At 35.6% G+C, this 13,919-nt stretch overlaps 1 protein-coding gene across 1 annotated transcript in view; it reads left to right on the top strand.

Annotated features, from left to right (window-relative positions):
- Positions 1-979, top strand: part of LOC135717130 (homeobox protein Hox-C3a-like) — a 57,504-nt gene extending 56,525 nt beyond the window's left edge. The window contains exon 5 of the mRNA XM_065239079.1: positions 625-979. Within this exon, the coding sequence (XP_065095151.1) occupies positions 625-972 (348 nt within the window). The 3' untranslated portion in view covers positions 973-979. The remainder of the gene's footprint in view (positions 1-624) is intronic.
- Positions 980-13,919: the final 12,940 nt, after the last annotated feature.

The following is a 13,919-nucleotide window of genomic DNA, read 5'->3' as shown; positions in this document are numbered from 1 at the left end:
CCAACACTCCTTATTTTTTTGAGCCATAATCAATGTAAAATAATCACAATAAATTAAACTTTTGAAATTTTTTTTTCTACTGAAAGTATTTAAGTTAAATGGAAGCCAAATAAACAATCTTTTTTTTTATAACAAATGAGCAAAAGCTCAGCAAAATGTCTCTTTTTTCTTAAAAATATAGCAGTTTGATAAAAATGCCGAAAAAAGTAGAGGTTTGCTAAAATCCCTCAAACTTCCGACACATTCAAACAATCAAGCTTACACAGATAAACCTTGAATATTTGATCAATCAGCAGATAAGATTTCAGGAATTTTGATGCACGCACAGAAAAAGCACACTTCTATGAAATTTTTTTTTTTTTTTAGTGAACCAAATATAAAATCCTTTCTTTTTTATTCAAAATTTTTTCAAAAATAAAAATGAATTTGTTCATTACACCATGTAAACTTTATCTTTTATCGTAGTAAGAATTAATTCCGTGGTTAGTTTCCTCGGCCTTATCATCTTTTTTTTTTAATTCCCTTATTTACTTTATACTTTATTTCTTAAACAATCATGTCTTATTTGAAAAACGAAAATGCAATGTAATAACATCCGATAATAACACTTTATTTTATTTTCAGGTAAAAATATGGTTTCAAAACCGGAGGATGAAATGGAAAAGATCTAAAAAGATAAATGATTCAAAGAAGCTTGCTCACAATACCACATCTGTTTTAAACAACACACAATATACCGAAGTCAAAAAGATCAATCCCGAAAATATTATCCAATCTAATGCTGAAAGCCCTCAATCTAATACTGATCATCCACAGACTAATAGTAGCCTTACAAGTCAACCAAAACAAGCTGTTCCGACAAACTATGTAAAGCACGATAGATGTACAAATGGCAATTCTATATTAGCTAAACAGTCTGTGCTTCGGTTAGACCAAGAAAAATGCAATGTATTCAAACCATACATAACGTAAAACCGGATATAGACTATTTGTAACCATTTGTTTTAACACGGAAAGAAATCCTTTATCTTTTATCGAATTCAAAGAACCAGGCAAATCAAATCCAACCTGCTACCTGGTACTTTGAACGGCTTACAAACACACGCACCGTTAAATGGGGTCGAGTTGATCAGTGGGGTTAGGTTTATCATATGGGAACCTAAAGGAGGACATCCTTTCTTTTGCCTAAAAAATACATCCTTTTCATAAAATAGCAAAAAAAAAAGTAATTTTCCATTTAATTTCTGTGCTTTTTACCTAGGAGATGAATACTTAAAGGGTTAGATTTTGGTCTTTACTATAGATACTATAGATTCCATAGAAAACGGAGGCACAAAAAGTTTTTTTTTGGCAACCATGAAAAATGAATTATTTTACTAGCATCCGTGAAAAATGTTCATCGTAAGGCTCTTCGTTGTGCAGTTTTGTTTCGTGTGCAAAAGTTTAAAATGAAGTGCAAAACAAATCTTTGCAAGAATGAATCGAGGAGTGATAGGCGTAATATTTCCTTCTTCCGTTTTACGCGAAATAAATCGGAATGTGAAATGTGAAAAGTGTTTTGTGCTACAGTTCGTTTGGCTACATTCTACTTCGCCTCCGCTTATCTATGGAATCTACAGTATCTATAGTATTTACTGCGATCGACACCTGGGGGGGGGGGGGGGACGTGCTGTCAAATCAGCCTACTGATCATTCTTGTATGAAATTGGTTCCAAACGTAAACAAACGCTGTAGGTTTCTTATGGCTTGTTTACGTTCGGAACCACTTATGCGAGGTAGGCGACGATTGTTCGTATTTGACAGCCACCTCCCCCCTTGATCGACACTGATGAAGAGACTGCACATTATAGTCGAAATACGTATCTGTCATGGATACCAATATGAATTAAGAGGAATTAAATGGAAAATAAACTTCGTTGTTTTAGTGCTTACATATTTTCTTGTAAAGTTGTCGTAAAAATATATTCAAAGAGAATTGTTTGCAGAGCATGTAAACCATACTCATAAAGACCTATTGAAGAAATAAATTTGAATGTTCTGAGGCTATTATGATTATTATTTTTAAATTTATTTATTTATTTAATCGTCGTCAAACAAACGTAGACCACTTCAGTTACAATACAAAACGTCTATTTTTCCATACCACATACCTGGCTAACCTCGAAAAGAATTAACTTGCTGGTTTTATATACTAATAAGCCGGTTGAGCCAGACCTTGTATGATTGATATCGGGGTGAGGGTGATTATCCATTTGATTTGCACGAGGAGTCACTTCACCCGAGGTGTCAATTATCACTTCAGTAGTGTTAGCGAGTCACCTCACCTCACACGCCGCGCAGAATAGGCCTATCTATGAATTAGACGTATAGGTGCAATGGGACATTATTCAACAAAAATTCAATAATTATAATTCATTTGGATCATTCCTACAAGGTTTTGAGCTAGACTTGAGCAAATCATGAGCTGTTTTTTGTTAGAACGCGCCAAATCGTATTCGGAGCTGGCAGTACCCTCTCAGATTTCAATGAAACTTTCTGGATGTGTGGACCTTGACTAAATATGCCACTTTGCATACTTAGTTTTTTCAAAATTTATCTAGACTAACATTTGAGAAGGGCCCAACTTTTTCTGCCGATTTTTTTCAAAAAAATATTATGGAAAAATGACAACTTCTACAAAAATGTGTTGTATGGACGACTTTTAGGAAATTGTCCAAGTTATCGAAAAAAAAAATACTGGAAAAAATTTCATTTGAGACCTACACTGAAATTTTTTTTTAATTTAAAGTTGATTTAAAAAAATGGCCACGTTTGATTTGGATGAAACTTTGCCTCAAGATAGGTAATTAAGTTTACTACCAACAGTCCATACATTGCAAGATGGGCACTTTTAAGGAAAAAAAGTTTTTCTTACAAAAACTTTTTCATGTCTAAACCTTTTTTTTTTTTGATTTACCATTTTCACACAAAACTAAACCAGTGAAGCTCAAAATCGTCTCAGAATCTAATGAAGCTCAATTTGCGATTCAATTTTAACTAATCAGCACTTAAGTTCACTTGGATTAAACGAGAATTTCATATGAAAAGGGCTCATGATGCATTTCTTGCCAAATCGTATTTGGAATTGGCAGCATCCTCTCAGAGTTCAATAAAACTATTTGGACATGTAGACCTTGTCGAAAAAAATATCATTCCCTTTTTCTGTTGTCTACTACTGATGCAAAATTTGATAATATGTGAGAGAAAAAAGACAAGATTTTTCATATATCATTTATTTATAAATTTTCAATGTTTTAAACCTATTTTTTCCTTTTACCAATCAAGTTAAATATTTTTGGTTCATCTTCTGAATTAGAATACCTTTTTGCCGCTACTGTTTCACCAGTTATAGGCACAAAACTGTGGAATTTATGTGTGCCAGATATTGTCTTTGTGCTGTTATATAGTTCTTCGAGTTCTTCTGACATTTCGATGTACTGTTCAGTGGATATGTACTCGAAACGTAGTTTTATGATATTTTTATCTGTTTGTTCAACTGCCCAGTTATATAATTCTCGTGGAGTTGTTATGGTGTTTCCATAATCTCGAGCAAGACTAGCTCACTTTGCCATTCGCTGGTGCCACCAATGGCATCACAGGGACCTTTTCCATGAGACGTTGCAAAAAAAAATGCCATTCTGCTTCTAATCCATGCTTTGACTGAAATCTACACAGACTAGCAAAGTTTTTTTTTTTATTTTTGTATTGTGATGCTGCCTCATCTGACATAAAAGTAATTTTAGAAAAATCTATCGATTGTTCAATAAAATCTATCATTTTTGAGATGAACAACTGAACTGCAACTGTATCGTGAGTCATTACTTCTGATATGATAATGAAGCTAACATTTTCAAGTTTATTGTCTTTCTTATAATAAACTTCAAATGGATGTATTGTTGCTTGAGAATTATTCCAGTGATATCCTTGAGCAGCGTTTTGGATAAAGAATGAGTAATTTTCAGAAAAATCACAAATTGCTAGAATTTCACCTTCTTTTAATGATTCTTTTTTATTTCTTAGAAAAGATGACTGTTGTTTGTAAATAAAGTCATGAGATATAGGTTTGTTAATTTTATCAATGAGATACGGAACAAATTCATCAACAGGCTTGATAATCGTTTCCAAATTACAACGATCAGTATTCATCCACTGTTGAAACACAACATCTTGTTTGTCATTTGATTCTAATAGCAAAGTAAGTTCCTCTTCAATATGTTCATTGGAAGCACACTTTTCGCAAGCACGGAAAAAGCAATCAGTTGTTCTAGTAGAAATATTACAAAGCATTTTTTTCTATTATTGCACCTTGTGACATAATTCTTAAACTGTTGATCATTAATTTTACATTTTCATGAATTGTACAAATACATACATTATGTATACCAGTAGAATCAAGCCACAGACAAGCAAACATAACACTCGCAAGTTGTTCATCGAACACGCATTTATCGGTCAATTTAAAAGTATCATAGTTGGTAGTACCGCCACATGCGGCGCGCATAGTCAATTCCTTTGCGTTTGACGTTTACACACTACCGCCATCTGTTCAGCGTACTATCCACCACAGTGGACTCAACAGATGGCGGCAATGTTTTAGCGACGATGTTTTACAGTGAGAAATATTCTATGTGTTATGTCTGTTTGTCTGTGATCAAGCAAAATGCAATGTTTTGGTCGCAATTGTGTAAATACAGTGAAACCAATATTAATATCTTTATATTTATCAACAAAAATCATGTACGCTTCTTTGAAGGACATCATTAACAGGCGTTTTTGAACGTGTTTTTTCGTCCATTTCTAAACTCGGAAACAAAATCATTTGCTCCGGACATAGGTCTACTAATATCATTGTCATCAAAAGATTCCTTAACTATTTTTTTTGTATCATCGTTGATCCCATGCCCACTTCTTTTGTTGGGTGTGCTTAGAATACCCTGCTCATATACAAGGCTCTTTACCTACCTCACCATGTACGTTGGTGCGTTGAGTTCTGCTACGACTTTATTCACGGACCAAGACTTTGGCAATACTTATAATACTGTTATCTGATCTTTTCTGTCAGCTGTAAGGGAATTGAACTTCTCCTTTAGCTGCACAATTATTTCTTAGTATGCCTCTACTTTGCTAATGTCTGCTGTATCTAGGCCAAATATATTTTTTCGTACTGCTTGTGCAATTTCTAGAGATTTTATTGAACGATAATCCATGCTCCTCATGTTCCTCGATGAAATCGGAGATAAATTCAACGTTTCCACAAAGCCATTAAACTTCTCAACATTGTATGGGCGTTGCAGATCATCTGCTTGATAGAATCATCAGGATGACTGTTCTTACCTAGCTCATCTACGGATTGATGGCCACTCATTGATGGACCTGGATCATCACTATGCTGCTGTCCACTAGTTGACGGTTGGATATTTACTTCATTTCCAACCGATCGGCGTTTTTTCATAACTGGACTTCTATTATGAGATATCACGCTACGGCATGACTCACAAATGCTCATCGTTTGGACGATATGGCCCGTAACTTATTTCGGTTGCATTTCGGATTATTTATATTTGCACAACATTTCAATCCTTTGAGCCTTAATTTACTACTTTGGTCCATAATTAATTTTACTACAACTTGTCTTCACAACTTTCGTTATCAGATTGACTGCTGCTTGTATGAAATCAACCTTAGTTTTATAGTGCTCATAGGTAGAATGAAGTGGTAGGTATATAATGTTAATGGTTTAGGTATAAATAACAGAAGGGCATATAGAATAATGGTGCGATACGTTGATTTCCCAAATCGTTGTTGATTCGAATGAAGATCTCAATTTAAATTTTATTCATACCTTCTTTATGGATAATTTGTGCTAAGAATTCTAAGTTGCTATAGGAGTATCGGATTTTGCCTCAGTAGTAGACAATATAATCAATTATATTATTTGCTAATGATATAAGCCCTTTTCATATGGAATTCTCGATTAATCCAAGTGATTAGTTGCTGATTAGACAAAACTGAATCACAAATGGAGCTTCATTGGGATCTGAGATGATTTTGAGCTTCACTGGTTTAGTTTTGTGTAAAATGCTAGTTCAATCCAATAGTAGTGTTGCCATGTGGTACAATCCAGTAGTAGTGGTGTTGCCATGTGGTACACTGAAAAATTGCAATAGAAGGTTAGTCACCAAAGTTTTCGAGCCGCTCCGTCTGTCACTTCGTTTGTGCTACTACTGGATTGTACCACATGGCAACACTACTACTAGATTAAACTAGCATTTTCACCAAATGTACTAGAATGTTTTGGTTCTATCTCTTTCACTCTACTCAAAACTGAAATGCATAAAAAAAATGACAAAATGATACGCACTCTTTGCACACTGTCAAAGAATCATTGTACACAAAATCAACTTTGTTCAAATCAAAACAAAAAAACTAACCCATCTGGTGGATGATGGCACAAGCTTCCAAGAAAATTCTATTACAGTGAACCACATTATTTAAATGGATTTCTTCGCCAGTTAGTCGTCTGTCACTTCGTTTGTGGTCCTATGCTGAATCAATGGTAAAATTAACAGGTTGCTTAGATGTTCCATTTTGGTTTCAATCAGCGATGAGTTTTTACATGATAAAAGTTGGGATGGGTTTAAGGCTGTAAAGCTGTAGTTTTCATGCAAATCAGCTAGACTAGATCATTTCCAAGTATCAAAAATGAATTATCAAGGCTAGTTTGATGCATTTTTCAAAAGTATAACGAGAAGATGAAATTAATTGATAACGACTACAAGTTATGAACAATCTCAATTGAACCTTTGCAAATCATGAATGTTGTGATAGCGCACATATTATTAAAACGTTTGATAAAAACTCATTGTCCTCCTTTAATGTTAAAAAAAGAAATAAATGTCCTCCTTAATCTCCAAACCTCAAAGGAAATGTCCTCCTTTTATTTTTTTTTTATATGGTAACCGTAATCCCGGTATGATGAAAGTTAAAAATAATCAGCTCACATCAAAATCATTTTTCTAAATATTTTCATCCAAAATTGGTTTATTTAGCTACTCCCTTCTCTTTAACGAATTTACAAACATAAACAAACAATCCATCACAATTGAGCTTCACGCAATGTACAGGTTGGCAGCGCTTGCTGCCAACCGATGCACAGTGGGAAATAAGTGACCCAAAACCCCACTTCATTAAAAGTAGCTGCCCTTAGCTTATTGTAGAGCTCATTACTTCTCATTGGCATTAAGGGGAAGCTCACCACTCCGAAAAAAATAATTACGTTTTGATTTTTCTAAAAATATTGGAAAAAGATATCAAAATTCTAAGAAAATCACATATTTTTTAATTTTTCAAAGAAAATTCACGTGCAAAAACATTTTTTATAAGTCATTATGGCATAAAGTTGGACTCAAAAAACCACAAAACATCGACTTTTCGGTTTTGCTGAGAGTCCAATTTTTTTTTCATGATGAGATAGAAAAAAAATTTTACATGTAATTTTTGACAAAAATCTAAGGAACAAACTGATTTGCTTTGATTTTTGTTATTTTTTCCCAATATTTTTAAAGAAATAAAAATGTACCGAAAATATTTTTTTTATTTTCGGGCCGGTAAGCTTCCCCTTAAACACGATATTAAATTTAATTTTATGTAAAACAATGCAGAAAATCGAATGGTGATAGTTTCATCTTGAGCAGACCTCGGGAAGTGGCTCATTTTGGTCATTTTTTTTTGTTGCAATCCCCCTGACATAAAATAAAAATAAAATTTGTTTCAGCCTTATCGAATTCATTAAAAAAAACTTGAAATCAATAGTATTTTAATTTGGGGACGGACCCAGTGTTAGCATCCATTCCTCTCACGCTATGGGCCACGAGTTCAAATCTCGTCAAGTCTAGAATTACCTAAAATGTGTTACAGTGACTAAAAGACAAACAAAAGTAATTCAATTGTTCCTCCATAGTTCCTCAGTTGAATTATCAAGAATATATATATGGACGAGAATAATGAGCACACAGTGAAGCTTTGTTTAGTACTGTCAATCTACCATTAAATAGTAGATTGACAAACATGGGACGGACTGAAAAGTTGAGGATCACCAGTGCTACTTAATAATCGATATAATCTAAAATATGGGTCATTCCGCGCCAAATGTTCAGATAAAGGGTGTCCACGATGAAATTGCCACACACAAAATTGATTCGCAAAATTCGAGTTTTCATCCGATTGCCATCAAATTTTCAGGGATTGAGAAATAACTATTAAACTTCATTTTACCATTTTACTCGTATTTTATTTACAGTCCATACGCAAATGCCCGCACCTTGGCCTTAACCCCGGCCATAAGATTCTGCACAACCTGTGAATCAACCGTTTTTTGCATGTAAACCCATACTTTCTTCAGTTTCTCGACTGTCTTCACTACCTTAGGTCGTTTAAGAAGGTGCTGCTTCATAATCGCCCAGTACTTCTCGATGGGGCGGAGCTCCGGAGTGTTGGGAGGGTTGAACATTTTCGGCACGAAATTGACCTTATTGTCCGCATACCACTTCAGCACGTCCTTGGAGTAGTGGCATGAGGCCAAATCCGGCCAGAAGATTGTTGGGACGTTGTGGGCCTTCAGGAGAGGAAGCAGCCGCTTCTGGAGGCACTGTTTTATGTACACCTGTCCGTTCATCGTGTCCTGGGTCACGAAAGGTGCACTCCGCTTCCCGCACGTGCAGATGGCTTGCCAAACCAGGAATTTCTTCGCAAATTTGGACATCTTCTGAGTGCGGATATGCTCCGGAACGCTGAACTTATCCTTGGCCGTGAAAAATAGGTTGCCGGGGATCTGTTTGAAGTCGGCCTTCACATATGTTTCGTCGTCCATGATGCAGCATTCAACTTTCGTCAGCATGTTGAGGTACAACTTCCTGGCACGGGTTTTGGCGGACTTGTTCTGCTTCTCGTCGCGATTAGGGGCCTTTTGTACCTTGAACGTTCGAAGCCCAGCCTTAGTTTTGGCCTTCTGGACAAAACTTCGGCTTAGGTGCAGCTTCTTAGCCACATCCCTAACGGAGGCGTTCGGATTTCGGTTGAAGGCCCCAACTACGCGGTTGTGATTTTTGGTGTTGTACGGAATACTTTTTCCTTCACTTCTGGGCTTCCGATCGGTGGTCAACCGTTCCTCGAACCGCTTAATCACTCGCGACACCGTGGAATTCGCGATTCCCAACGTTTTAGCGATGGAACGATGCGAGAGATCCTTGTTCTCGTGATGAATGCGCAAGATTTTATCACGCACGAGCTGTTCTTTCGACTCCATTTCCGCGAGTTTTGATCACAGGACTTTAAAACTTGCAGGATGTAAATAATGCACTATGAACTAAATCCACCCAAATTTTCATTAAATTCTACCCAACGGTTAAAAAGTTAGAGCAATTTCATAGTGTGGCAATTTCATCGTGGACGCCCTTTAGTTGAAATTGACCTCTTCCAATTTGGATAAAACTTGGAGGGGAAGTATATATGTTTAAGTCCAAATTTTCAAAATTCAAGTTGTTCGTTATTTAAAAAAAAAAGTCATACGTTTTTTTTAAATATCTCCTGAACGAATGATGCTACAAATAGCAGTACTGTTTTCATAAGAATCAAGAAATCTAAATATACAAACATGCATGTAATTATCTTTTCAGATGCATGTATTAAGATAAAAAGACAAAAATAAAATAAAAAAATGTATTTTTTTTCGAATGTTTTAGTTTTTGATGATTTAAAATGTAATATCTCAGGAACTACGCAAATTACTTTTTATTGTTAGGTGTTTTTCATCAAAAAAGATGTGAAACACGATGGTGCCATCAAATTGAAAATTAAAAAATATTTAAACTGAGAAAATGAGTTTTCAAACGTGAATTAAAAATATTAGGCAATATTTGCATATTTAGATTTCTTGACTAATTCTCTTATGAAAACAATACTTAATGCAATCGGTAGCTTCATTCGTTCCGGTGATATTAATAAAAAAATATAGTGCTTTCTTGAAAATTACAAAAAAAAGAAAACGCTCCCCTGTAATCAGCACAAAAATTTGGATTTTGAAAATTCCGACTAAAAATAAACTTCCCATATAAATTTGTTCTAAATCGGAATTGGTCAAATGCATTTTTTTCGGTCACTTGGCGTTGTTATGTTGTTTTATTTACGTAATTTCCAGTGCAGTAAAAATGTATGTTTTTAAGGACAGGATGTGATTTTTAATAAATATGCCTTTTATGGGAAATCCCAGTGAATTTATTTGTCTTCAATAACTGAGGATGTTCGAACGTTCTTTCATGCTGTGAATCCGCTTTCAATAAGAATGTTACAACAATGAATATTGTTGATTACGTGTATTTCTTCAAACAATTGAAAAGCAGAGAGAGAGAGAGTAAAATAATAGTTCTCGTTCGTCGTTAATATTGCACCAAAATGTGCCATTAAATACTTTATAATTCTAATTTTGAGAATGTTTTCTTTCATCAAATTTTCACAAACGCAAGCAGAGACAATCAATACATTTAGGATTCCCGTTATGTTTTCTAGATATTAGCGTGTATTTAGCGTAGTTGTGACAAATGTTCTATTAAAGCATTGTGTATGTTTATTTCGGAAAACTTCGGAAGATCGCACTTTCTCTGTTTAGATCAACACTTTGGACGCAGAGGTTTCAGTTTTACAACAAATAACCCGTACCACCGCTAAATGCATGCAGTCAGGCGTGCCATCAAATTAAGCATCCTTGATTCCTTGCGCTCGCTCTATAGGTCATACGTTTGAATTCCATCCCCGGAAAAGCACATAATAGAATACAAAAAAAAACAAAGAAAACAAAACAAACAAACTACTAGATGAAGTTTTTCCAATTAAACAAAACAAAAGTTACTACATTCAACTCTCCCTTTTTGCCGGCATCGATGGTGTAGTGGCAAGCGTGACTGCTTCTCACACCAGTGTGTCTAGGTTAATCCCAGTCGAGGCTGTTGAATTTTTCTGAGACTCAATCTTTGGTCACGTCTTCCTTTGGTAGAGAAGTAAAGCCGTTGGTTCCGGCCCATGTGGTTGATGGGTGCGGTATCTATTGATGTGTGGAAGCTGCTTCCCTGGCTATTCGATTACCTTCAATGGATTGCAATTGATGTCTGTTGGTGGAAGGCACTCGTTTGCGGAACAGAGTCCGACGTTAAATAAAGGAATTAAGAAGAAGAGCTCTCCCTAACTCGATCTCTTTATAAATCAAAATTCTCCCTAGCTTGATGAAAATCCAGGCTACTTCTACCACTTACCCTCCAACATCGAGTTAGGGAAAGTTGACTGTAGTTCAACTTATCTGCGCGACAAAATTAAATTAAATAGCCTCGCTCAAATTTAAAGTAATTTAACAATAATTAACCATTTAAAACACTTGCACAGGACCAGTATCAGTTTACTGCTATATGTTCATGAATATTAGTTTAATTATAAATAAATAATTTTTGAATAATTTTGAATTCTAAGATTTTTTTTCGGCAATACCGTGACATACCTGTTAAGGAAGCTTCAAGTTCAAATCAGATATAAAAATAAATTTGCAATGATGTTTGTTTCTTTAAGCGTCATGTCACTGTGAATAGTTTGCATAAAAAAAATTGATTTGAAATATTTCAAAAACCTATATCATATTAAAAAAAATTATAGAACATTTCATTATACCTAATACTGCGCACTTTAAGAGTGACACTTTGAATCATCTCTATATTAAACAAACGGGGTCCATCAAGAATAGAACTTCTGTTTCTAACGTTGCTCAGAGCCTTGTTCAATTGATTTGCAATGTAAAACATACGTTTTATTAAGCCAGCATTATGGCTGCAATCAAACCACGATATTAAAAACTAAAAAGTACTGTAGTGCCCTAAATCCGTATGTAACCAGTTGTCAAATTTGTTATGCCTTAGTAAAGATAACTAGATAGTCTAACATTTGCGGTAATATTTCGAAAAAAAAATGTATAATACCTACCTACATAGCAAAAATTCAAGTTAACTGTCAAACCCACGATATTAGGTGCTGCAAAAATAATATGATAATATCTTAATACATATGCTGTCGGTAATCGCAGGTCTGTCCCATCTGCATTTTTATCAATTTTGAGATAGCATGATTATACAGTTTACATTTTTATGTTTTTTGAGTTGAACTATTGAAAAAAAGAGGGTTTGTTCAGGAAAACTTAGAAAACAATACCAAGTCAAATTGTCCCACAGCATAAAGTAACCGCAAGTCAATTCCATTAGAAAAATAGAGTTATGATTTCGTTAAATACACCTACTAAAAAATAACGCCACAACTATGTTTTATGCTTGTTTCTAAAGAATTATGAATGCTGGACAACATATCGCGTCATAAAATTTGATCCACGCTCGGATAGCAGGGTTAATTGATAACTTTCCATCTGTCAAATTTTAACCAAAAGTTAAAATAATCCACCAAATGGTTCAGAGCCTTAAATTGTACACTTCGAAACTAAATTAAGATGTTCAAAAATCCCTCGTTATTGATCGCCGATTTTCGAGAAGGTGTCTGTCAAAATTGATTTCTTGTCTGTCAGAAATAAGTCTGATTCAATAGCAGGTTTATTTTAAAAGAATTATCGTTCAAATTTAAATGTAAATTTACCAAATGGAACACAGCCTTAGGACAAAAGGCTGGCTGTGTATTTTTTCGTCTTTGCTCACCCTTTTCAATGAAAGTAACGTCGATTGGTCTCAAATTGGCTTTCAATTCTTTTTACCGACTCTCTGTCACCTGCTCTTTCAATTTATTTAATACGCGTTAGATAAATTAAACGTATTACGTGTAATCTTCAAGTGTTTTCATGTAAGAAATGCTTGAAATATATATTTTTATTTTCCGTCATATACGTCATGAAACCTCGGTTGATGTGGCTGATGTGCTTCATGAAAGAAGACCAGATCAAAGACGAGCGCTCTTTCATTCGTCCGCTTCACCGAAGCTTGAAAGAAACACGACTGAAACGACGGGAGAAATAGAGAAAAACGATTGAAAATTTGTTTGTAGACACCGACTGTGGTGCTAGAATGATGCAAGCTGCTCGACTTCAACAGAAAATTGAAGTTGATATTGTGACGGCCTGATTCCTACTAAGAACCACGAATAAACACTAAACTTCACACACATTGGAAACTGGATGCAAGAATCGAAGTCCGGCTAAACTTCAACAGCCACGTCTACTACATGCCTCCGAGAAGGCGGCGAGGGCCATGCCGAGCACTTGCCGCCCTCTGGATAGTGTATGTATGTCGATACTGGGGTACGGAGGTCCACCCTGGTTTGTAGCGCTGGAAACCAAGCAGAATCTAAGGAATCTGAATAGTATGTACCGGCTCATGGCCATGCGAGTCCTGAGTGCGTAAAGGACCATCTCGTCGTAAGCAGTATGCGTCATCGAGGGAATGCTGCCTATCTACATCGTGGACAGCGAGTGCTACAAGCGGAAGGAAATCAGAGGAATACGCAACGTTACCCCTCTGCACGGAGTGTGGAAATGTGGTGGAAACACCGGGCACTTGGGCTTTGAGTGTCCAGTGCGAAGGAAGATGCATGTCCTTAACGCAGAGAATTTCGTCGATGACATGTGTCGAGCCACCTGGAATACCGTCAACAACGTAAGTTAAAGGACGATAAGCCCAACACCCCCCCCCCCTTCCTCCCCCTTACTCACGCCGACGGGTGACACCGCTAACAGCACACAATGAACCATATCACATCTATTTTTTGAAAAGTTTTCATGTGCTAATGGTAAGTTTTGTAGTTACTTATCGTATCCTATTGTAAACGAAATGATAAGCTTATGTTAGCAC

The sequence above is a fragment of the Ochlerotatus camptorhynchus genome, unplaced genomic scaffold (genome assembly GCF_037179485.1).
Source record: "Ochlerotatus camptorhynchus isolate MF236.1 unplaced genomic scaffold, CSIRO-AGI_Acam_v1.1 ptg000047l, whole genome shotgun sequence".
NCBI lineage: Eukaryota > Metazoa > Arthropoda > Insecta > Diptera > Culicidae > Ochlerotatus > Ochlerotatus camptorhynchus.
The sequence above is the reverse complement of the archived record's forward strand: the minus strand, read 5'-3'. Positions and strand labels throughout refer to the sequence as shown.